At 41.2% G+C, this 26,701-nt stretch overlaps 1 protein-coding gene across 3 annotated transcripts in view; it reads right to left on the bottom strand.

Moving 5' to 3' along the window:
• The window catches only part of PRKACB (protein kinase cAMP-activated catalytic subunit beta), an 83,595-nt gene that overhangs the window by 45,728 nt on the left and 11,166 nt on the right, over nt 1-26,701 (bottom strand). Inside the window, exon 1 of one of the 3 annotated variants that reach the window (XM_051796069.1) lies at nt 21,735-21,953. The exons of the other annotated variants lie outside the window; for them this stretch is intronic. Within the exon in view, the coding sequence (XP_051652029.1) occupies nt 21,735-21,780 (46 nt within the window). The 5' untranslated portion in view covers nt 21,781-21,953. Of the gene's footprint in view, nt 1-21,734; nt 21,954-26,701 lie in introns of those variants that run through there. 3 annotated transcript variants of the gene reach the window in all.

The raw sequence follows: 26,701 nt of genomic DNA on the forward strand, positions 1-26,701 counted from the left end.
GGTTCAGGCCCTTAAGGGAGTGAATTCACGTGCACAGATACAGTTCTCCAGACATTGGCCACGGCCCCTTGGAGACACTGCCACTCCTTGGAGACACTGTCACCCCTTGGAGACACTGTCACCCCTTGGAGACACTGCCACTCCTTGGAGACACTGCCACCCCTTGGAGACACTGTCACCCCTTGGAGACACTGTCACCCCTTGGAGACACTGCCACCCCTTGGAGACACTGCCACCCCTTGGAGACACTGTCACCCCTTGGAGACACTGCCACCCCTTGGAGACACTGTCACCCCTTGGAGACACTGTCACCCCTTGGAGACACTGCCACTCCTCACGCCTTGCACAGTGTGAGAGGGGTTGAGCCCTGGGGCTCCCTCTGCCTTTCTCCAAAGCATCCTTTTGCACCCCTGCTTTTGCAAATACCTCTTTGATATAATTTTGTCCCACATATTATACTTTTAAGTATTTTTCAGTTCAGTCTGACTGCTCAATATGCCAAAATCTCTAATCATACATTCCATCTGTTCTCATTAATTTATGTTGTCTAAAAATAATTGGTAGCCTGAAATTTAATAGAAAACTAAGTCAAATACATGGAAACAATTTCAAATAAAATTGACTGGGTTTTGTTTAAATTAAAAAGAAGACTTATTTTGGTGTTTCATATGCTTACATTGGCATCCTCAAGTTCAAACATTGTTGTTAATTTTTTTTTTTCATCAGACAAGAAGACGGATTAACATTAGACTTCTGACAGTAAACAATTTAAACTGGCTGACATATTACAGATTAAGAGAATCAGTATTATAAAGAAAAAAAGGACATATTTAATAAGGTCTGATTTTTGTCCTAAATAAAAAAAAAAACCAAATTAGACCCTCCTAAGAAAACATGTTGAGTGAAATAGATCTTTTAAAGTTATGATAGTAATATTTACACCAGCAACTTTGAGATTAATCATTGTTACAACAGGCTGAAATATGACACAACTATGACACAAACATGGGGAACGTAACAGTATTAGAATACACCAGAATGTTGCAAACACTCAGTCAAAAATTAGAATTTTGCAACAGAACTGGGGGGAGGAAAGGGAGAAAAAAAGCAGAGGAAGGGCTAATAGCAAGGAATTGAGTCCTGACGCAAGACTGCTCTAGGGAGCTGACACAAGGCAGAGGCAAAAGTGATCCAAGGGGCTAAGGAAGGACAGGAGGAGGGTTCTGCATCTGAGCAGGCAAAACTTCAGTTTGAGGGTAAGTTAGAAAGCAAGAAAAGGCACCTTCACCAGTATTGTCTCAAACAATTACAACAGTTTTAGTCTCTCATATCATTAAAATATGTATATATATATGTTGTACAATGCAAGCCCCCAAAGTGTAGTGCAGGCAAAGTTTTTCCAGATAAAAAGAGGTCTGGTCTATTACTGTTGATGGAGAAGAAAATAGCCTAACCCCTCACTGCCCCAATTCTTCAGCCATTTAAACTTAAAGGACAATACTCCACGTCTATATAAAATTCCACACTTAATTCTGTTTTAAACATTAATTTTAGAAGGTCAAAGGCCAAAAACTGATTTAACACAATCTCATTATCTCAACTTTTTTTCATTTCAGTTCTCAATCTGAATGAAAACTTAATTTAGTTACTGACTGCCAACTGGGCGCAAATGAAAGACAAAACACCCACTTCTTCAATATTCTTCAATATTTTAGCAACGTCTGACTTGGCAATAGCTGACTCAAATATGAATACCAAACTACAGATACACTTCAGGCATGCTGAGAAAATGAACCCCAACACTAATGTTTGCTAAATCTGTTTTGCTGTCCTGCTTCATTTGTACCTGATACTGCTATAGATAACAATTAAAATGTTCAAGTTGTAAAACTTGGTGGCTGCAGCGTCACTAATATGTTGATGTCTTCATATGAAGTAAAAGAAAATAAAAAAATCTGACCTTGGCGTGCTGTCTCTTCAGCCAGAGCCAAGACTGCAGCATGAAGTGAGCTCAGGAAGCCCCAGCACTGCTGCTGCTTGGCTCACAGGCTGAGCAACCAAAGAGCCACAGTCTACTGAGGACTGTGTTTGTCAGTGGCTGCCACCTAAGGGTACTCCCCTGGAGTACTCCCCTGATATCTCCATGGTGCTGCTTGCCATTGGTATTTTTGTCTGTAACTCTCAAACTGAATTACTGCAAGCGACAATTACACATATTTATGCTCAAAACCCAAACTACAATCAGAATACACCACCACAATGCTCCGATGGAACCATGGAACCAACCAGTTTAGCAGCATTTCATTTGCTCCCCTTAGATTTATCTGTTGTATTTTACAGCAGCCTTCACCCTAAAAAACACCAAAACTCTTCACTGCCTTGGCAACTCTTACTTTATCCATTTTCACAACTATGATAATTTGGTGAGGTGAAATCCTGAAAGAAAAGTTCTAACATTTAACTTGGACCACATGCAGTGGGGATAAAGAGATCCCAACTGACCATTACAAAATAAATATTAACTTACCCATAACATTTGAGTCGTGATTCCATGATTGCAGAGTAAGAAAGGTGAAGACTGTTTTCCAGTAGTTGATATATTTTCAATAAGAAACACTTAATAAGTTTTGAAAAGCTTGTAAACTTAACACACAGGAAAACAATAATTATTTCTTTGGTGTTGAATGTAAGTTCACAGAAAAAACATTTACAAAACAAAATACCACTAATGATTCTGAGCTCATGACTTTCAGCATACATCTCATTTTCTTTTGCAATAGCTGGACATTTTCAGGACTGAAATGAAGCAGATGGAGTTTCCCTAGCTCGTTCATTTTGAAAAAGGATTTACACAATTCACCTGAGTTTTATTTCAGGTTTTTATTATTAACACACATAAAAGCTTAAAACACAGCCAGAATGGATACTACAGGACTCCACTGCGAGGCACTTTACCCAGGAACACATAGGAAACCTCCTCTGCAACAGAAGCCAAAAGTTTGCAAAGTACTTTCCCAGAGTCCATTTAGATTTAAAAATAGATAAGTAGTATTATGATACAGCAGTCACATGTGGTACATTTGATCTATTTTGAGCTAAAATTAATAAGCACTTTGAGAATGTGAAGTAAATTGATATACTAATTGCCATAAAATAAGGTGTAGTTTTCTCTCTGTAACAGACTTGCCAATTCACATGCATGACTGGCAAAAAAATGAATATACACATTATTTTAAGTTACTAGAAGTGTTACTATAAGCCTATGGTAATTATAAGAAGTCACTTCACTGTATTGCTGTGTGTCTAGGTCTTTTAAAGAGTTAATTGTTTAATAAATGTTTGCAGTTACTTGCCAGTTTTCAGATGAAAGGTGCTTAATAGTGCCAACTAATTTTAAAAGCTAATGGTTTTCCCAGAAGCGCCATTTCCCCTAACAGGCATTCAGAAATGGTTAAAAGCCATAGGACTGTTAAGCCTGATTGAATTGCCTCTGCCTTGTTTTTCTGGAACATCGGGAATGAGAAGTAAGGATTTAGACAATCATATGACTCCCAAGTTTAACAGCCCAGATTTTCAGTGCATCAAGCCTACATAGGAAGGTCAACAAATACTGTGCTTTGACCTCGGATAAGAGTCAAATAGTATCTACAAGCAATTCTCCTACTGTGATACCACAGCCTGACATATTTCTGTTGTTCCTACAAAACACAGACAGGTGGGCTTTTAACAGGGTTTTTAGGAGCACTTCTGAGTTTAGAAAAAAGAACTCTCTAAGAGTTCCAGAGAACAAAGGCTTAGCACCAGTACCTATTCCCTTTCCCATGATCCCAAACTGTCTTTGTTAAACTTGATGTAATATCTATCCAAACTGATGTCTTCTCAAAATTTTTAATAAAATTCCTCTAACTTGAACATAAAAACATACAAGCTACAAGCTTTGCCACTGAAAAAGCTACTATATTACCTCTTAGCTTTATTGTACATTCTAAAAATAATAACCAGAAATTCAACTGACACTGGATAAAGTGAACTAAACCGCTATCAACCTACTGTCATACTAATTACGAATGTTTCTGAATAAAGACAGGAAATGACTAGTAAAAGTTACTGCCTTTTCACAGAAAGACATTTACAAATCAAACTGTATAAACAAGTACTTGTCTACATAACTTAAACAGAAAACTATGTTTTAAAGACATGATTTATATTTCATATTTTGGTATTCAAAGGCATTAAAAAGCCAGGATTAGCATCTTTTTAGTAACCCCTGCATGATCCTCTTTCACATGTTTTTTTTTAATAACAGATGCAGTCATGTATTCATTATTCCACAGACTGGAACCTCCTGCAGAACAGTGTATTGAACTACCCTGGCACTCATTTGGGATTAGGCAGTGAAGGAAATGCATCCTTTGAGCTCCTTTGTGTAGGATGGGAAGATCTACACAACTCTGGGAGCGGGACCAAGTGGTCCCCAGCAGCACCAGGACACGCTGGACACACTGCTACTGAAGGCTACTCAACACCACCCTTGAGGAGACACTAGCCTTGCTCTGTGACAGCTTACTTAAACAGTACTATTTTCAGTTGCAGGTACTGGTTTTTTTTATCCCCATGATGATCAAATGGTATGTGGGTGCCTATTTCATAAAGAAGAAGAAATAAAATTATTAGAACGATAAGAAAATAAGCAGGGAGGAAATTCAGGTTCTATTTAATTCTCGACCCACTGCATTGGTAAAGTTTTGGTAACAAATTAAGTAACTCTCACATAGAACTTCAAGAGAAAATAGTTTGAAGATATGCGTGTGTGTACACTATTGTACAAATTCCAATTTGAACAAAATCATAATGGAGAGATAAAACAGAGCTAGATAGAAAGACAGCTTGGAAAAAAGGTGCAATAAAAAACACAAAGGGTGTGTGCATGTGTGTCTGTGCTAATTACATCTGAAAGAAGTTCAAGAGGAATCGTAAGAAGAACACACAGGAATAAAGTTCAATTCCTCAACAAAACCCTTCTCCTCCCTCCTCCCCTCCATGAGACTGATTTTAATTTGCCCAAGCAAGGAATCCTTCAATTGTTATCAGAGCTATACAGGTATAAAAATTCATTTTTTAAGCTGACTCTTTATTATGGACAATAAAGGTCTGGCAGAATTGGAAAAGTTGCAACAGCATTTTTTTAAAGCTTATAAATTTACATAAGAATTGCAAACTTTCTTAGCAGCAAGAAAGCATCAGTTTTGCAAAATAAACTGATACACTTTATATCTGGTGGCCTCTGATCACAAGCTCTGAGAAGTTGTTTCCATAGAGAAAGCATATATTGGTATTTAACTGCCCAGGAAAGGAAAATGACATATCAGCTGAAAATTCACATCTCAGCCTGTTGATAGAAATAATAAGCCATAACATGAAAGCAAAGAAACATGACTAGGTGATAGAGCAAAAAAATCTTTGGGACAGTACATACCTTTATATCTCTGTCATCCAAGAAAAAAACCCAGGCTCCCCACACAAATAAATGCACATTGCTGCCTATCTGACCTGAGCTGGCTGCTTGTTTCCATCACCCACTCGTCACTGGAACAGAAGAAACAGGGGAGGGGCTGCTCTCTGCAGAGCATCTTGATTTGGTCCTGGGCATTTACAAAGAACTATAAAATTCTACCTCTACAAAGAAATAAATGTGCAAAGTCCACAGTAAGGCTTCTTTAGCTGTGCTCAGCCAAAAAATACCTTCCTGTGTTTTTCACAGGCTGTGTTCCACTGCTGGCTCCAATTCTCCCTGGGGCTCCCTTGCTGTGTCTTCAATTCCCCCCAGAAACACAGGCACACATCTTCACCAAAGGATACAACCCTACACAAGTGCTACAGTTCTCCTGCCTGAAACAGTTCAGCAGTGTGCTGCCTGCTTTTTTAATTTGAAAACATTAATTTGATTGGTTTGAATTTTGGTGGGGTTTTTTTGTTTTATTTAGCAAAACCAGGAAAGTTGCATTTCCATCCTTCACTTTCACTAAAAATTTATCCAACCCATAATGTCACAAGCGTCACAGTAAGAGGTGGCATAAGAAGGGTTTGAATAATCCTACTCTTACCAAATAAAGTAAGACACTGAAAACCACACTGAAATAAAGTAATCTTTAGGCAAAGCAAATTTTAACTAATAACTAGTAGTTCAAAATACTAAAATGCATAGGTTTTAACCTGCAATAGACTTCACCATTTACTAATTAAAGCAACATTATTATCCTGAAATATGAGATTAAAGTATCTTCTTGAAATACAAAGTGTTAAAAAGCACCCAATGACACCCTGTTTCAAGAAGACGTACCTATCAGTTTTCTTTTTTAGAAGTGGAAATGTCTTCCTGATTACCTGAACAGGTGCAGAATTTCCAAACTGTACCTGAACAGGTACAGTTTAGTATGAATGACTGACAATCTTGGCTGTACCAGAATTTAGGAGACAAAAGACAAAACAGGAGACAGGGACAAGGTATATAAACACCTGTTGGCAGGAAAGCCACATCCAAAATTCAAAATATTTTCTTTTCGTGAGAATCTTAGTAGTGCTTGTCATTAAAATAACTCAGTGGAAAGAAAGTAACAGAAAATACTCTTCAATAAAGAAGATATTCACATCTTTTACGTTGCTACATGTGCTAAAACAGAAACACTGAATTAAGACAAACTGTGTTGATCCTCATAAACTAATTTGTTCCTAAGATATATTCTCTTTGTTAATACATCCCAAGTAATACTGAAACATATAGCTTGAATGAATGAAAATGCTGTACTTCCATCGTCTAACAGAAGACCAGAATATCAGATTTCACCGTAAAAAGATTTTCAGTTTCTTAAAGTCTTCTTAAAAATGCTTTTATTAAGAGGCTAAAATTCTTTGAGGTAAGACACAAGTCAATTGTACCATGCTAGCATGAACAAGTGCCGGGAGAACAACAGAAGAAAAGCAAATTCTTTACCTATTAATGAACATAGTTTAAAAAAATTCAACTTCGACCATAAATGTACAATTTTTTCTACCCTTAACCAGACACCCAAATTCAAAATATAACTACCACACCACCAGCAGCAGACTGCAAATAATTTATGGCATATTTACAAGGATGTTACATACATTATGTTCAGATCAAAATTGCTGGGTTTGGAATAGCAGTGTGACCCACACATATTGGGACTCAAATGAAAAACCAAAAAATTCTCTAAGAGAATAAATATTTCAAATACACTTTATTCCCTTTTATATAAATAAATCAAATACACCTGCTAAAAAAAAAACAAAAACAAAAAGCCACCAAAAAACCCACCAACAAACCACAACATATTAAAAGACTTTCCCTTGAAACAGGCTTCTTATATTGGCTGCTTTATCAAAATTGGTGGCTAAGATGTGAATGGAACAAGAACTGACCATCATCTCCACTCTTTTGTACATTTACTTGTAAAAAGGTAAAACTGATATCTGATTTCCTGTTATATCTCACATAACTCTACAGACTATTCAGGTACATTACAGAATTTTAAATTACTAATACACGAAGGCTTTAAGATGCAACTGTTGATATATTAGCGACCACTTCTTCCCATTTTTCTAACTTCAACTCCAATGTATCACTCACCAACATCATATTTGTCAAAATACAATAAAATGTTTACAAACAGTGATATTGCCTAGAACATAATCATATTTGTTGTAATAAAACTGTTATTCTCCTCACTTTCTCTAACCCAAAAATCACGATGATATGGAGGGAGGGTTGTTCGTTCGGGTTTTTTGTGTTTTGTTTTGTTTGATGAGGTGAAATCCTGAAAGAAAAGTTCTAACATTTAACTTGGACCACGTGCAGTGGGGATAAAAAGATCCCAACTGACCATTACAAAATAAATATTAACTTATCCATAACATTTGAGCCACCCATCTCTTTAGAAGCTTGCTGTTTTCAGGAGCTAAAGTGGTATTACGAAGTTGTTCCCTTCAGAAGAGTTGGGATTATGTGCTGGTGGGTTTTGGGTTTGGTTTTGTGTTTTCTCTTTTTAAGCAGATGTTTGAAACCATGTCGTTTATTAAAGAAGAACTTATGTTAAGTAACTGATGGCAGAAATACAGAACTGTTGTGCTTTTCAACCATAGGACAGTGTTGTATGATGATCTGGTTGAATTTCTAAATTGGCCGTAGCCCCAATTACTTCTTGCTATTGCTTAAAGTGTTTTTTTTTCAGGACCTCTTTTAGAAGCAATTTTATAACTTCTGGTGGGCAAGAGCTTTCAGAGTAGAACCTGATTTCTGCTGGCATGATGGTTTTTTTTGAAAAAAACCCCAAACATGTTTGTACTGTCTCCAGCTTGAGGTTTGAGGCTATAATTATGAAACAATCTTCTACTTGCTGCTCGTGGAGTACTTACATGACCAATTTTCTTTGGCAGTAAAGCTGACTTGAAAAAATCCTGCCCTTACCAGCCCTGCTGCTCTGCTCAGAGCTACAATTTGCTGCTCCTCCTGTGCTGATACAGCTGTTCAAGGACTGCTCTGAAGTGCCACCAAAATAGTTAAGACCTTTGCCCCCACCTGGCCTGGCTGTTTTAACCCTTTAATTTCATGGACCTTCCTTAAAACACTGCCCCACCTTGTGCTGGGCTGATAAAAAGCAGGGATGTGAAACAAGGGTGAAATGCTGCTGCAAGTGGATTTTGCCATCGAAGAACACACACTTAAGTGTTTCACTGAAGGGAAGGAGAAAGCACTAGTGTTGTGTGGTATTGATCTCAGTTTTTAGATACGTTAACATAAGACAGTTTTTAATTTGAGGGACTCTTTGGAGCCTTCTCTTGAACCACAGATGCTGCTGACTGACTGAGTAATGATATGCATCACCATACCATTCTCAAATACTACCAGCAAAAGTTGTCCCATTTTTACTTACAACTGAGACCAAAACAGTTTTTGTATCATTTTAGTTCTGTTAAATGTGATTACCCTCATGGTTGTCAGAGCACAATCTATTTTGACCAAGATCACTAGTCTTCCTCTTCATATTTTTAATTGCTCCAGAATGTATTCAAGTATTTGTTAGGACAAATAAAACTGGAAGATGACTAATACACACACACTCATTTTAGATCCAGCATGTGAGTAGGCAGTAACAGGAGGAAGAGATGCACAGAACTGTGCAGCAGCACGAGGAGATGTGACAGAATCCATACTGAAGTTACCCTAAACGATACTGTAAGGCCATAGGTATGAGCATGGCAAATTTACTATGATCTTTGACAAAAAAAATGAAGGCACCTCTTGCATTTACCTTTTCTGCAGCTGAACTGTATTTTCCACCTAATGGTGAAGATATTGATTTTCTGCAGGATGTATTTTTCACCTAAAGTGAAAATAAAGTTTGTAGCCTACTGCTATGAACCCTACCCTAATGTCCCTTCTTTCAGAAGATAACTTGTAGTAGTTCTGCCTTCCTTTGTGTGAAAATAATTCCAAACAGAAAATAGTAGTTGGCTGATTTTCCACAGTTCTATTCAGAACACTATAATTTTCTCCACCAACTAAATCAACTCGTTCATTTCCACTAATACACACAAACTTACTTGTTCTGCTGCCAGTCCTGTTGTTCAGAGGACTCGCCCAGAACACACGGCTGAGGAAACAGAGGAGTCGATGTTCAGTATGGAGAGCATCTAAGTGCAAGCCTTTCACATGCAGCCCCCTTGGACTTGGACACGAGAGGAACATTTCTCACAGTGAGTACTCTCAGCCATTAGAATAATTTCCACAGGGAACTGGGGGACTCTTCAACAGTAGGACACTTCTAAGGTTCAACTGGTGCTGGGCCATCCTATCTAGTGCATGCTTTTGCTGAGAAAGATTGGACCTGATGATCCTCAGGGTCCCTTCCAACCTGGTGTTCTATGATTCCGTGACATGTCACAGGAAAGCTGAGTAGAACGAGTCTATTGAGCCTGAGACTGTTTGATACGTGTGCAGCACTAGAGAGGGGTTGATAAAAAGTGACTGCAAGTTAGGGAGGACAGAATAGACAGAGATCAGGTACATTTTACAGAATAAAGCCGTGGTGAGAATTTGATTCCTCTCAAGTGGTGTGACTGTAGTTGGGTAGCCTCAAGAGGGCAAGAGTTATATGAAAAACAGTTTTGATTTCTTGTTGAATGTACATTTAATAATGAAAAAGAGACTGAGTTTGGGGAAAATGTATGCTTCAGTTGCCAAAGATGGAATATGTTCAGTATATGGGCATAAGCCAAAACTATTGGCAGTTTTTTAAGTCAAAGTAGCAGTAATACTGAAGAGGGAAGATGCAAGAAAATTAAGAAACGGTATAAATAGTCCCTATTAAGTATTTAGTAATTATATAGGTATTAGCAATAGCATTATAGCTTGAGGAGTATTTTTTCTCTTCCAAAACACAGAAGCACACTAGTGTTATGTGTTTAAAAAAATAATCATTGACTTGTCTCAATGTTACTCCTCTTTGGGACCTTCACTTCTTTGCTGACAAGAGCCCATTGGCTTGCACTCCAAGAATACGATGAAACATCAATCTCCCTATTTGTGATTACATCAAAAACTACTGAATGAAAGGTAGCATTAAATTTTTTCAGGCATTTCATCACATGGCAGAGCATATTCTCTCATGAAATATTAAATTGCAGATGCTGCTGACATCTGTTATTGTTTGGGAGGTTCTTGTTTCTTTGTGTATTTGGAGGAGTGTTATCTGAATCAGAATTACACGTCTGCTGCAGCAGCAACAACTTTGCAGTATCCTCTGATAGGAAACAATATGTAACCACAACAAAAGCAGTATTTCATTTTTATAGATGTCTGAACTCACTGGGGTGGTTTTGTGGTCTAAACGTGGCTTAATTGTCACAGCACTGGATAATTTAGATCTGAACTTAGAGGACTGCTATGTGAAGTACTAAAATACCGTGCTGTTTAAAAAGTACCCCCAGGTAATTGTTCTGCTCAAGTACATAAGAAAGAACAGTAAAATTAGAACAGTTTTGAAAGATGACCTACAAGCAGATATAAATCCGGTCCTTCAAGTTGTTACAATTTAAGAAGGCAAAAATGTAGTCCTAACAGTAGCCAAATCAAAACCAAAAAACACCAATCCCCCCAAACAAGCACAAGTGGGTGAAACTAGAGAACGTGCCAAGTATACTTGGCACCCACAGCAGAACAAAAATACAGAATGTAGCTTTGGGCATCTGGCATGAAGGCGGTCACCAGCGTCCTGACCTGCAATGCCACCTCTGCAGCAACAGCGTAACTCCGGACTACAGCCTGAGGGAAGTGTAACACCAGCAGAAGATTGTTGTCCTGAGACACACATGCCTCTTCCAGGCAGTATTTCCGTAGGCTGCATGGCATCCAGTTCATCTTCACACCTCGCCTTGGAAAATTCCACTGTGCCCTCGTACTTCACTTCCTCACCATTTGCCCTGCCTAAACAGCAGGAGACAGGATCTCCTACCACCAGAAGAGGCATGATGCCAGGTGGATCAGCTTGTACTCTGGGCTAAATCCAGAGCCCAGCCAGGAAAAACAGGGCTGAAAGATATGAGCACATCCATAATGCTGTTCCTGGGGTCCTGAGAGCCAGCTCCCCGTGGGTAAGGTGGAACACACATGTATCATGGCCCAAATGGGACAAATGGCAACCCTTACTCCAGCTTCTCCAAAACCTCTTATTAAGATGGTCTTGGCTCACTTTTTTTCTATACATTTCCCTTCTAAGGCTCTACACGATGTAGGATCTCTTCATCAATTCCACTGCTCTGAACAAGCTGCAACCAGGTGGAAGAAGCTTTTCAGGATGCCCTGACACCTGTGGTATTTACTCTGACCTCCTCAGGAAGAGCATCTCTGGCCAGCAGTTATCAGCTCCCTTTTCTGAGATGGGAGAACATGGACAAGACCCAGAACATATTCCACTTAGTGCTCCCTTTGGCTCCCTCCTTTTACATTTCTTGACCCACACTCCTTTTACCAGCTGCTGCCTGGTTTTTCTCCATCCTCTTTTTCTGTAGTTTCTCATTCTCAAGAAGGGCTCTAATGTTTTATTAGGAATAAATTGATATCTGTTCCTAAGGAAAAAGCCAACAGAAGCAGTGACTCAAAGCAGCTGCTTAGCAAATGCAAGAAGCAGGCAAGCCCTGAACACTTCTCACGCCACACACAGTTTTACAGATCATGTCCTCTAACTATTCTGGATAAGAGATGTCACTTACACAGCAATTACATAATAATCCTTCACATGGACATCATTCCATCCTTGTCAACCTTTTTCTGAGTGCTCATCTGAGATGCGAGTTGTTTGATACTTGTCACCAACAAACGGTAATAAACGAAAATAGGAGTGGGAAAAAACCAGACTGTGAACACATTCATTTAAAGTTCAAGAATGTCCTGCCTTAGAGTTCAATATAAAAAACCCTAAGTTAATATGCAAATGAAATAAATTCTGCATTTGAATATTAAATGAGCAGTTGGATAATCATGTAGGTACAAGCAAAAGACCCATCTTCACAGAAAGCATGTCATAACAACTGGCCAAATTTAGACAGAAATGGGACTTTTCCTTAGGTACTAGCACATTCCATGTGAAAAACTGAAGCTAATTTTGTTTTGTGTCGGGTTTGCATCTGATCATTACTCCTCAGGAAATGCAAAGAGGAAAGAAATTTGCTAATTTGCAAAAGAACCTGGAGACACCCAAAGAGCCACTACAAAGCACTATACACTCTCAAGGTCCCGGGTGATTCCATATCCCATGAAGCTGCTGTACACTTAAACTGCAAAACTTATTTGTTTCGCAATTTGATATTCACATTTGCCATTAAATTAAGCTAAATGATCAAGCACATCGTTTGACTCTGAAGTTCAGTTCACATGAACATGTAGCACTAACTGTAGATTTTTCAGAGAATGCAGCTTGCCCATGGGATGCACCAGTGCAGCCTCCACAGCTTTAGAGTGCTTACCCCATAGTTCCCTGAGCAGAGCAACAGTGCTGGGATCTGCAGAGCATGCACAGCCCTAGAGCTCAGTGAGACCCCCACTTCTCACTGAACTAGTTTTCACAAGGAGCAAATGTACAGCTGAAGTACTAAAGGTTTAAAAACTGCCCAATATAAAATAGTCCTCAACAAGTCAATGAAAAAATCTCCTTTTATCATAATGACACCAGTTAGAGGGAAATACCATGATCTTTCAAATGGGCTTGGCATGATTTTAGCTATGTAATGCTTTTCCCCTCTCTCTCAGCACCTACCCCATTTTTCAACGACAAACCCTGATTAAAACCTCCATCTCCCACATTAATCTATGGATTGGTTAATAAAATGCTTGAATACAGGTAATTTGCATTAAAAACTTCATCTTAATGACAGACTTTGGGTGCAGTTAAGTCACATTTTTGCCCTGTGCAGAGTCAGGCTAGATTATCATATGCCTAACAATCACAATTTACATATACAATACACCTATTACTGCTACCTACTACAAGACAAAGAACTTCAAACTGCTTCATGTTATAGTAATCAAAACTAGCCTTAATTAATATTACAATGCACCTGCTGATGTACTGCAGTACGTACACCCTTAATTATGTCATTTCATGAGAGGGGAAAGCAAACAGATTCTGGGCACAGGCAAAGTAACAATCTTTCCTATCTTTCAAGTTTCCATCTTTGTGCCAGAAATGCACTTTCCTTTGTTTTTATTCCTTGAGCCACACAGCAGCTGTGGATGTCTGTGAGTTTACAGACAAGTGTTAGCAGCAAGTGCAGTTGGTTAATGAGTACACACTTCCTGGAAGCAGCTTAACCTGAACGAAATAAAACATACAAAAAGTTCCTGATGTCCTCTGTTTAAATATTATAGTATTTTAACAAAAGGGTACAAGTTAACAAGAGGCAGAGGAATAACAGAACTAATGCTTACCTTTACAAATCACCCAACAGATTAGATGTTCATTCATCTAGCAGTGTGATGAAGGAGGATTTTCTATGTCTTTTGTTTTAATATCACAGGTAAGATATCTTGCTATTCAGTGTTAGTCTATCACAGAGATATCATATCTCTCTGAAGAAACAGTCAGTGCAAGGTAGAACAGCACCTCTCTGCCCTTCCTAAGGGGACAATTTGGCTCAAAACTGCTCATCACTCTTTCTCTGGTAGTGAACAGTTATGTCACAGAAAAGACTTACGCTTTCTCAGAATCTGGACATCCATTTGGCTCTAACATGCACCCCTGACTTTCTGAAAAGATATTCTAAAATGCACAAAACTATTGCTCAGAACTACAGACAGATGATACCCAATGTAAGGAACTGGTTGTTTATTCTGAAGTCACAAAAATTGTGGCCATTAAACACCCCCCCCCCCCAAACATAATAAATGCCAAAATCCAAAACAAGGTATTTCCACACCTTTGCTGCATGGCAGAATGTGAAGCAGTTGGCCTAACCCTTACTAGGTGTATATCATGGAATATGCAGCAGAACTCATTCTATCTGAAACCAGTGAGCCCCTTGTCCCTCTGGGCAGGGAAAAGCAGAAAATAGTTTAATGGAAGAAATAAAAACTTTGGTACTTGGTTTGAATATCAAATTGGCAAAAAAAAAAGAAGCTAAATACAAAATGAAAAATAAAACAAAAAATTCCAAAACAAATTCTAAAATATTATTTTCTTAAAAATTCACCTGATAATTATAAAGATAGAAACAAGCAACGTTTTGCTCTATTTTTCTTTATCTTTACATAGCTCTAAATGTCCAACTGCTAGGTGCTAACACCTCTCCCTGAAAACTTGAAGTCTTGAAGTAATTCATTATATGAACAAAGACAGATGGGAAAGTGGTAGTTTGGAGTAATCATTTTTCCAAGGAGTTAGCAGAGTGAGGTCTTAAAGAGCTCAGCGCTAAGAAAATACACTCCTTTTTCTTGCCACCGGACTATTTCATTGCCAACAGTGCTTTCAGTGCCTCCTTTGAATCTGTCTCTTGCCATCTGACACCTCAGTGAATTGATTTGCCGTGCAAAATAATTATGGATAAAGCAAAGAGATAAAACCCACATAGTTTTCTGCCTATGTAAAACAGCTTTACAATGGATCGGAAAAACACGTGAATTGTGACCCGTGAAGGGTCTCGGAATAAAAATGGCTTTTTCAACAGTGCAAGTCACCAGATGGGCTCAGCTGTTTTGTGAAACCTTAGTCTTAGCGGATGTTCTTCTGCGGAGATGCTGAAGAAACAGCAAGTGAGATGCCAAAGAGAAAAGCCAAGATGAGCACTAAGAGACTGGTGTTTACCACTGTTCATTCCCAACACCACAGGCAGGGCTACCCCAGCATCTTTCTTTTAGCTCCCTGCACAGCATACCCTCTACAGTGCTGTCCCAATTCTCCTGCTACACAAACTAAGAGTCTCCCTTTCATCTTTTATTTCCCATCTGTTTGTATTCACCTTATTTTCCAAAACAGAACACGCGAGTTTCAGGGAACAAATTTTGTTGTGTTTCTACAAACAAAATAGGGTCCTAACTCATGAACACCAGGATAACACAAATAAATAAAATCAGAGAAATGTGTGTAATCCTTTCCAGACAACAGCAGGAAAAGGCAAAAAAAAAGAGGAAACAAACTGATTTTGTCTTCTAGTTTTGCAACTCTAAGACAACGCATTCCTCACTTTACTTACCTCCTCACAGCTCCACTGGTACTTTCCCATTCCTCAGGAAACACTTCTGCCTCACGCTGTAGAAACTGCTATGGTAGGAAAATCCTTGCAGCACAGCCTGCAAGCACAGCAGCACAGCAGCAGGCCAGGCAGCCCTCCCCGGTGCCCTAACCCAGCTGCACTGCTACAACTGGCTGCTACCTGAGGGGAACTGGAGCAGGAAGCTGATCCAGGTTAACCAACGTCCTTCCTGCTTTCCCTTTTCTGCAGGGTTATTTTTAACCTAGATCAATCTCAAATTCAGTTCACCTTGATGTCTCAAACAGTTGCTCCAGCACACTTGAGGGCACAGAGGCAAGAAGACAAGTGGCAGGGGACAGAAAAGCACAACTGCAACTAAAAGAAATGCCTGTGAAATAGCACCTTGCACCTGTAACAAAACAAAGCTTGAGAGCTTGACTCTTTACCAAGTTCCAGCACTAAATTTCAAAAGTTTATACGGAAAATCCCCACTGACTCAAGGCTCCTAACACTGAAAACACTGCAAGCTTAAATGCTAGAAGCACTGATTAAAAAAATACAGTCTACTCAGATCTGATCTAGAGCTCACCTGTGGTATAGCAGAAGCAATTTATTTATTAAACCAACAGCTGCAGTTTGGGAAAAAAAAAAGCTTGTGGACAAACAAGTCCTTCATGATCTCTGGTAAAGATGCAGGCAAAGCACAAAATCTGACAGCCATCCAAAAGCCTTTCCACAGCTCTGTCCAAAGGAGAGACATGTCAGTTAGAGAAGAACTTCACTACCTGGAGGCTCCCTGGCAGCCTGGCACGGCGTGGGCACAGCCCTCTGCCCCGGCAGGGTGGCCCTGCAGTGTTCCAGCCCTACGTCCTGCTCTGTCCACATCCTGCTCCCTGTACCCATGAGATGGGGAATTTTTGCAGCATAGCCCTAATTAGGCTAAGGAACAAAGTGACTGTTGCTAAAAATAGAAGAAATATGAGTATTTTTCAAGATATTACTTTTGATTGTGTAATTTCTACAAATGTGGATACATGGATAAATGAACAAACAGTAAAGACACCAAGGAACGAGGGAATGTCAAGTAATTTAAAATATTCTGTCTTTAAAGCAGCCTGAGCCTGTAATAATGGCCTAACCACAACACCTAAACACAAACTAATTCATCACTTGGAGGTTCTTGTGACCTTTTGTAATGCTACCACGTGGCTATCACTTATTGAGGGATAACCTCTCTCTTTGCTAGTCCAAGATGTAGGTAAGTATTTTGTTTTGAATCCAAGCAGAATTTTCAGATGGTGCATACTGGTAGTCTTACATTGGCGATTACAACAAAGGAGTTTTCAGATATTTCTTCAGCAAGTAATTATGACTATTTTTGATATTCATATGACAGAGTTCCTTATTGCTGAAACCTACCTGACCAATAAAAAAAATGCAAGACCAAAAATATTGGGAAAGAAGCTTTAAATACATTTTGTAGAGATATTAACCATGGAGACCATTCCAACATCAGTGGAATATATATTATTAATTACCCTTTATACAATATATACTATAGCTGATGTTCTAAAATGTGTAAACAAGGCTCCAACAGCTACCATTTTCAAAACCAGAGAGCATAAGCACAATGAGCAAGAGAAAAAGATGGTATCTGTTGAACAAAACTACACTCTGATCATAAAAAATGAAACAAGAGTCTCTGGAAAAGTGACAGAGAATCAGCAACCATGGGATAGCCATGGATATGGAGTTTTTCACCTCTGCTTCCCTGGTTTTAATCTAATCAAGGTCAGCAGTGACAGAGTCTTGCCTCAGCCAGTCTTCACAATAAACAAATTTGTGGTGCCTTTTGGTCCTTAATGAGTCAATAGCAGAATGACCCAGCACTGAATGCACATGAAAAATAAAAAATAACTCAATTCTTAAAAAATGTACCCTGAGGAGGTTAAAGTCTACTGGGAAGAGAAAAAGAAAAAGGCTGCATCTTCCTGTCAAGCACACTTCAAAGGAGCACTACTTACAGAACGATTGTAAGAGTTAAAAAGGAAAGAGTTGACTATAATAGGAACTCTGTCATACTGAAGATACTGTAGTGGGAACACTTTGAGGAGGAGGAGGAGTGAATGAACATAAAACTCACGTGCAGAATACACATCACACACACTGTACTTGGCTATTTAAAGACCACAGAAGTCAAAGTTAGTAAAATCACGTTAGATTAATAAATTCCTCACGCACTGCAAGCTGGAGATCTGGCTACCAGGTAACAGGATACGTACACAGCATTATGCTTTGAAAATTGTGTAGTTTACTTTTAAAATACATTTTAAGAGCAATTTGCTGCCACATATTGCTACAGAAAGAGCAGCAAGGGCCATCTGAATCCCAGCAAATAGAACTCAGAAGCCAAACCCATACATTTTCAAAATCTATTGGAATAAGAGAAAGCATACAAATCTTCCAGTCACCAAAGAGTGTACTCTAATCCCCGGGTCTCTAACCCAGCTTGGTGATCACAAAGAAACAGAAAATATCACAGCTAAGTGTTCTTGAGTTGGGAGGGAGGGGAAGGCGGGGGAACAGTGGGGAACTGGGGGGGGAGCAGGAAACAAACAAAAAATACCCAACAAAAACCACAAACAAAACACCAAGGGAGATTACTATTAATTTATAGCCAAATTTCTTGCTGTCATGTATGACATTATCTTGCATATCTAAAGGGGTAAATAATTCAGGGCCATACATCATCATTACTTTTAAAAATCTGTAATATTGAGTTAACTGAAGAAAAACACACACAAAACTTTCTACAAACTATACAATTTGCTGGCCTGACATTCCTTCTACTTTAGAAAGAAGTTCTAGCAAAGTTACATTTCTGTTTCGTGTAATCAATAATGATCTTAAAAGTAACAGATTCACTTACTGAATTAAAAAGTTACTATGTGGCCATTTTTAAACCTAAGACACGGATTGTAGTTACGTTTCATGCTACTTCAACAAATAATTCCAAGATAATGAATAATAATTAAGCTAACATTTTCCTATATTAATCACAACAAGCTAAGGTAGACTCCCTGTAGCCTTTTTAACAAAATGTAACCTGCTACATGTTGACATTTTTAACTTCTAGGTTGAAAAGAAGTTCTCAACTACTGTAAATTGAGCAGCTGAAAAAATCCCAACAAACAGTGAAGTGAATAATTAAATGAATATTAGGATGAGGGATCAAACTTAGAATAACTTTTATGGCAACTAATAATTCTGTCTTCAGATTTCAAAAGACAGATACTTGTATTACTCTTCTAAAGGGCTCTGAGAATTTGCAGGCTGCTGTGCCCCATAGAAAACCAAGAAGCTGTTTAAAATGGGTACACCTAAGCTTCTCTTTACTAAGGGATAACTTTTAATTTTGGTCCTCCAAATCAAAATCCAATGCACATTAGGAGAACCTGGAGTAGAAGGGCATAGAAAGAAGGACATAGCAGATTACACTGAAGCTTTCCATCTCCCGTAGACACACAAGTCTCTTGCTCTTCCTGCTACACAAGCCCAGTTCACTCTTTTGGTGGCTAAGCTTGAGAAACTTCACCTGCATTCAGATTTCATTCACCTGCAACTTCTGTCTAGAAATACTCCAAAACTTTTGCTCCAGTCTGCTACTGGTGTTCACATACAAATGGTTTTATTCCACTTCATAGCCTGAGTGAAGTAACAAGTATTAAAGGTATTTGAATAATACATGAAAAACTAAAATAAACAAGAAGAATATAAGGGCCACGCTTAGGTGAACAGCATTTACTGTGCTGACCGCAGACAGTGGAAGAGGTCTCAAATTACACTTCATGAACTAGTAAGTATAGTTATCAGGGGAAGCTGTGTTACCCTTCATTGTTCTTTCTGGGACCTCAGCATGTCCTTGATCCACACAATACCATAAGCTTCATGAGTGGATCAAGGGCATAACATCACCTTTACAATTCAAACCTGGATATTTAACTGTTACCACTTCAAACAACTTCATTTTAAGTGTCCTGAAGTCTGGAAAATATGCTACTGAGGACACTTAACACGCAACTGTTAAACTGGCTCAACAAGGCAAATATATATCAGAAATATTAAACCTCCATCACATTTTATGTTTCTTTAGTTTTTAGTTGCCATGTATCATTTGAATAAATTACAATCAACATTTACCTAAAGTAAACCAAATGTTGCAACTAATAGTTTATTGTGTGTATAGTCTTCATATGTTACTGATATTCCATAGTAAATGAATAAGTCTTTCCCAGCAGTATGTCACTGATGACCAATTTTTTCTCCCAGTTACAGAAGTTGTATCATTATAGAGCTTTTTGCTGCTAAATATACTGAGTAACTGAACGTCTGAGATTGATGTCTGTAGCAGCAATTCATTTTTATGCTGTTATAACAAAGGGGGAGAGAGAGGAGTTCAAAAAGAAACTCCTTCTGCAACTTAAAAACCACTTTATTAGGTAATAAGAGCAAAGAATTAAAATGGAAGTAAACACTGTGTGTTGTGTTATTTAACTGCACGTACTAATAGCAGTAGAGTTATTGTGAAGTACTTCGAACAATCCACCCTCTCTCTCCACACATATCTTTATAGGTAGGCTAAAATACTTCCCGTCAAAAATTAATGCACTCAGCTAAATATATAAAAAAGCCCCAAACCCCTAAATAATAGTGGTCAAATACTCACAACATACTTGGATTGTGAACTCTATAATAAGAGTGAGATAAGAGGCAAGAACGGAAAGACAAACCCACATGTCAGAGCTGGGTCGGCCAAGCAGAGCCCCCGGCCCCACAGCTGGAGGCACCCATGCAGATCCCTGGGAAGGCAGAGGAATGCTGGGTGGGCAGGCACTGGCCTATGCAAATCGGGTTACCCGGTTCTACCCCAGACCTCAACAATAAACACAAAAAGAGTAAACAAATTAAAAAAAAAAAAAAAAAGTAACTTGGATGTTTAAAGTTCTTTTCCATTTTAATGCCCAAGGAATTTCCAGTAACAAGGGGTATTGTTGTCAGAACACTGAGCTTGCACAACTGCCTGCTCTCCATCTCTTTTCTCTTATCCATCACAAAACATACCCAAAGTTTTTCATTAGAAGCGAAGTTAAGGAAGTTATCTTACTAAAAATAAAGTCTAGGTATTTTTTCCGAACAACCGAATCGACTTTATATAATTTAAAGTTGTGCTGAAATACTTCGACGGGAAAAGAAAACTCAAACCCCAATCAAAACAAACGAACGGGAACACCAGCATAAAGCTCCCTGCCATGGCGAGTTCGGATCAATGCTTTTGTCTTCCATTTTACCCAGGGCTCAGGAGAGCAGCGTTGCACCGAGCGCTCTCCCGGCGCGCTCCCGAGCCATGTAAACACGCCCGGGGCCGGGGCCGGGGCCGCGCCGCGGGGTCAGCGGGGCTGCACGATGCGGGCGGGCACACGAGTTTCTGACCTATATTCCCCGCAGCGAGATGAAAACCCTCCCGCCGCAGACGGAGCGCGGCGGGCGAGAGGCCTCCCCCGCCGGCAGGGTGTGTTCGGGGGTGGGGAAAGCGAGCGGGCCGGGGCGAGGATGGAGGCTGGAGGCAGGCGGAGGCGCCGGCACCTGCCCGCCGACACCGCGGCTCCTCCTCCGCCGGCGCGGACACGGACACCTGCTGCGGGACAGCCGCGCGGCCAGCGCCGGCCTCGGCCGGGCCCGCCCCGCCGGTTCCGCGAGCCCCCGCGGCGGGGCCGGGGCCGGGGCCGGGCGCGCTCCCCGCGCAGGCCGCGCCGGGCCGGGGCCGGGCCTGGCGGGGCGGGGGGCTCGGCCCGAGGCCGCGGGGCCTGCGGCGGCGCGGGGCGGGCGCGCCGGGCCCGGCCCCGGGCCCTCCTCCGGGAGCGGCGCCGGGAGGAGGAGGCGGGCGGAGGCGGCGGCCGGTCCCCCTCACTCACCGCTCTCGATCTCGTTGCCCTTCTTGGCGGTGGCGGCGTTCCCCATGGCCGGGCCGGGGCGGGGGCGATGCCGGGCGGAGGCCGGGCCGGGCTCGGCTGGCGGGGCGGCGCGGCCCGCGGGCGCGGCGGCGGCGGCGGCGGCGGCGGCGGAGCTGCCCTGGCCCCGCGCTGGGTCTCTGTGTCTCCGGCCGCCGCGGAGGAGGAGGCGAGCGCTCTGCCCCCTCCCCCGCCCCGCACTCGGCGGAAATGACGGCCGGGGCGGCGCCTCCTCCCGCTGCGCCGCCCGCGGGGGCGCCGCCGACCGCGGCCCGACCGCGGCCCGGCCGCTGCCGCTGCCTCGGGCGGGGGCGACTCCGGCCGGCCCGGGGCGAGGGCCGCGGGAGCCCCGGGCAGCGTCCCCCGCCCGGCGGCGGCTCCTCGCGGGGGCAGGGCCGGCGGGGGCCCGCGGCCTCCCCGGCCGCCTCCGCAGCCCGGGCCTGGCGGGCGGCGGCCCCGGAGCGCCCCCGCTGCCGCAGGGCAGGCCCGGCCCGCCCGCGGGGCCGCGGCGAGGGCGAGCCCGCCGTGCCCAAGGTGACCCCGCGAGGCCGCGGCCCTGCGGCGCCGCCCGCCCCGCGCCCCCGAGCATCCCCGGGGACACCCGCCGGGCCCGCGCCCCGCGGGCGGACGGGAGGGAACTCGCACTTGCCGCCTGTTCACTGACTGTTTTTACGTGGCTCATCAGACTATAGAAAAAAAACCGTAGAAAGTAAGCGGGTTGCCAGGAAAAAAAATTTTTTTCCTCCCCCCCTTTAGCTGCCACCCATCATAAATAGCTACAGCTACGCATTTTCAAGCGGTATTGTGACTTTCAAGTCGATGATAGCTCTCTTTATATATTTACCATATGAAGCACTTTGAGCATTTTAGCTCTGGAAGGAAATGCTTATAAAAAAAAAAGGCTCTATTTTATGTGAGGAGAGTGGAGAGCAGAAGTGCTAATCTTATGGATCACAAACTGTATATTCTGCCAGGACAATGTATGTCATACCCATGTTTCTGGCTGCCTTTTTTCCCCAAGGCAGCAGCCGTCCAGGCTATCATCCTTCACAGAGGGGCTATCAAAATCCTCTCCCAACACCGTGGGCTGCTTGCCTGTGAAGCACATGCTGTCACAGCCCAATACTGAATTTCCTTATTCTCTAAGACAAGATTTTATACACATACGTTAATGCCCACTAAAGCACATACTTCTAGGAACTTTCCAGTCTCCTGAGACTGTGCAGTGGAGTACATTGTATGTGAACACTGGGCAGATTTAGCCAGCGTGTGGCTCTACCTTGACAGTTGTACAAACTGCCTGGATTATATAGCTGCAAAGTTTTGGGAACACTAATTATCTTGATGGTTTGTAGGTTGAGGTTTGATCAATGAACTTTTCAGTTAAGGGACTTTCTCTTGATTTTCTTCACCTTTACACTTGCATTATCCTGATCTGTGTGAAACTACTTGCTTCAGGGGAGTACCTGTGCTTCTATGATTAAAGAAGCAGTCTCTGAGGAAGCCAGGTCTTTATTGCTTTGAAGATCAGAAAGAAGATGTAGACATGGTGAGGAAATAACCTGCAAACCATTGGAGGCGGTGAAGCTGCTAGTGTTGAAGAGAGCTGTCTCATTTTGCCAAAGCTGGAATCTGTGCGTTCTTTAGGCACTTACCCAGAGGTTCAGTGATTAACTGGTAATTCACTGCCAAACAAAGGCATGTAGTTTGCAATGGCCAGATCTGTACCAGGAGGAGAAGTTAAGCATGGGAAAAGGAGAGGGTACTTTTGTCACCTATCATCTTGATCACTCATACAATGACAAAGAACAGAAATCTGAGATGCTGTAGAGTTTAAATAAATATCTGAAGATGCTATCTCAGATAGGTGAAGATCTTATCCCAGTTTTAAACATTTTCCCCGCTCCAGCCATCATCATTTTCGTTTTGGCCAGATTGAGTCTGAGTCAGCTGATTTTTATCCAGGTGCTGACAGGCATTTTGATATCCTTGAGAAGACAGCAGCAGCATCACTAACAAATGAGATGTGCTGCAGCCTCTTTAGCATATTCTTGTCTTTACAGCTCATCCCTTCGCTAGCCAATTATGCTGCAGAGGCTGCACATGTGGGGATCCCCCAAGGTCCAATAGTCATTACTGCCCTTTGGGATTTAGTGGACACGGATCAGTTGGTCATTGCATGTACTCCAGCAAAATCCTACATATACACATCCAGCACCACAGATATATATATATGTGCACCAATGCAATGACACTGGTTCTTAAGTAAGCACGTGCTCTGAATGCACATGGAGCACTGATGGCTTTGCATAAATGCTTATACCCAAGCACCCTCCTAATCAGAAACATAACAAATATAAGTCAACTGTGCTGTGAAACAATAAGTGAACCGTTTCCACGGTCCTGGCATTACACATCTCAGCAAAGATAACAGAAACAAGGAATTAGGGCTGGACATTTGTATTCTCATTCACACCACTTACACAAATGCTATATTAACAAGTTAATACTCATTGATTGCAGAGCATACTAATGTAGTATAGATTATAGATGTTATGTATATATAATTACTTAGCATTCAGACTGTCAACTCTTATTCTAGCCCTAGTCTTCAGTTGCCTTAATTTTCTTATATAAAATCCTTTTATGCTGAAATGTCTCATATCACTGCTCATACAAAAGTAGTTTGTCTTCTTTCTTTCAAGACAATTGATTAAAAAATCAAATTATGCAAATACAAAAAATGTTTTCTTTGGGTATGTTAAAATATTTCACTGAGAGTGCAATCTAAAAAAATTCAAATTCCATTTGTTTTGCTGATCTGTATGAGATTTTAAAAAATATACTCAGCTCAGCAGTTTTACAACTCTATGCATTTAATGATGGAGCTTCAGTGACTCTCAGCAGGTTTTCATCCACTTTTCTATATATTTGTTGGGAATCAACAATATCACTTAAAAATATCCTAGTAAGACCAGTCTTTTTCTCTGATAAAGCTGAAAGCTCTGTAGCAGATGTATAGTTCCCTCATGAAACTCACATATTTTACTCTACATACACTTAGAACTAAAAATGAGAGGATCATTTCAGGACAGAAAAGATAAATTTCTGCTAGATCAAAGATTCTCACGTGCTTTTAATAGAAATCACCTGTTCCTATGGTAATGACTTCTGGAGCCACATATCATTTCACTCCATAATAATTCTGATTTCTAGATGAGATAGCAGCATTTCTGTAGCAACTACAGCAGTTGTTTTCAATACACATTTGAAACAAGTCACTAAATTTAAATCATTACGCATCTTCTTTTTCTCCTCTGGCATTTAAGGTGTGCCTGCATTGCAAGGGATTGGCATATACAGATTGATGGGTTTGCCCATCTGTACTAATAATTCTTACCCCGAGGGCGTAGGCTCTGCTCAGGTTATGAATATGTACCTGCCTTAGTTGTAATTCTCTTTTTATGGCCAGCCTGCCTTACCATTGCAGCAGTGCCTGTAAACTGCAGGGTTTGAATACCATTAGACTGCTCTTCCCCAAATCCCACATTCCTGCATTTTTGAATACCCCTAGCAGCCTCCTTCTCTGTTCCTAAATGGACTGATATATTTGGCACTTAACTCTTTGTTTTCCTTTCGGGTTGTTCCAGGCTCCTGGCACATTTCCCGCTCTCAGCTAACCCCTGCTCTGCCAGCGTGGGATGTTTTTCTAGCAGGTTGCTAACGTGCCAAGAAGCATATGTATCTCTTTGTGAACATGGAAGATATTTTCCAAATTTTACAGCTTCTGACCCAGAAACAGGAATATTCATCACTGCAGCATAATTTCAGATCTGCCAAGAATATATCAATTATGTCATGTAGGCGTGCTAAGGGAAAGGCTGAAAGCAGGAGTACAGCGATTTCCCCTGCTCCTCACACCAGCTACACAGACAGAATAAACCACAGCCTTGGGCAGGTAAGGCCAAATCCACTGATGCCAAATTCAGTCCTGTTGAGGACCCACCCGCTCAGAGAGGAGTAAAAGGTCTTACATGGCTTTTCCACAATATCTCAGATTGTCAGCCCCTGAATCCACGACGAAATTTAAGCAGCTTGGCCAAGAACTTTCTCTGCCAGATCTGAAAAATGTTCTTCAATGCCCTTCAACTGGGAATCCAGATGGAATCTGGAGCCTCAGGAAAGTCTCCCAAACACCATAATTTTGAGGGACATTTTGGTTCAAAGGAGGGAGTCTTAATTAAGGGCAACTTGGGCTTCCTTCAGTATGGCTAGGTACACTTGGAGTAAAAAGCTCCAAAGAAAGTTTACACCAGCAGCCAGCACTTCACTACTGCCACCCTTCCGTCTTGGCATGGGATGTTTCCCAAATGTTTCCCAAGGTAGCCAGTGATCAAAACCACCCCATGTAAATATAAAAGCAAGGGATTTATATATTTCCTTCTTGATTTTTAACTACAGTTCACCACAAACCTCTCAAGAGCCCTAAAGTTGCAAGGTGGGGTTTTTTCCTGATGTTTTAAACTTATTTAAAGAAACTGGTACTATGCTTTTGCCGTCAGTATTGCCCCTTGACAAGAGAGCATTTTATCAAATTTTCCATGGATAGTGACTACATATTCAGTCACAGGAAGTGACAGGTGCTGTCTTATGATCAACGTCCTGCTGAGTAGACGTGTTTTTTTCAGAGATAAACTACAGATGTCCTTAGTGGGCAAGTGCAGCTGCTCAGTTCTCAGCCTTTATCTCCCACGATCATTGGGCTCAGTGGGTGTAGTCTCTTCATATCAGCCAGGCAGCACTTTGGTCAGTTGCTTGTAACTGTTCTGCAGGTTATTCCATATTTGTAGAAGATACTGCCTGCAAATTTGTGATTCAGAAGAAATTCCTAATTACTGTTACAGAAAATTCATACTGACCTGTCTCTGTAA

This window comes from Manacus candei, unplaced genomic scaffold (assembly GCF_025592945.1).
Source record: "Manacus candei isolate 608988 ecotype Guabito, Panama unplaced genomic scaffold, ASM2559294v1 h1tg000044l, whole genome shotgun sequence".
Classification (NCBI taxonomy): Eukaryota; Metazoa; Chordata; class Aves; order Passeriformes; family Pipridae; genus Manacus; species Manacus candei.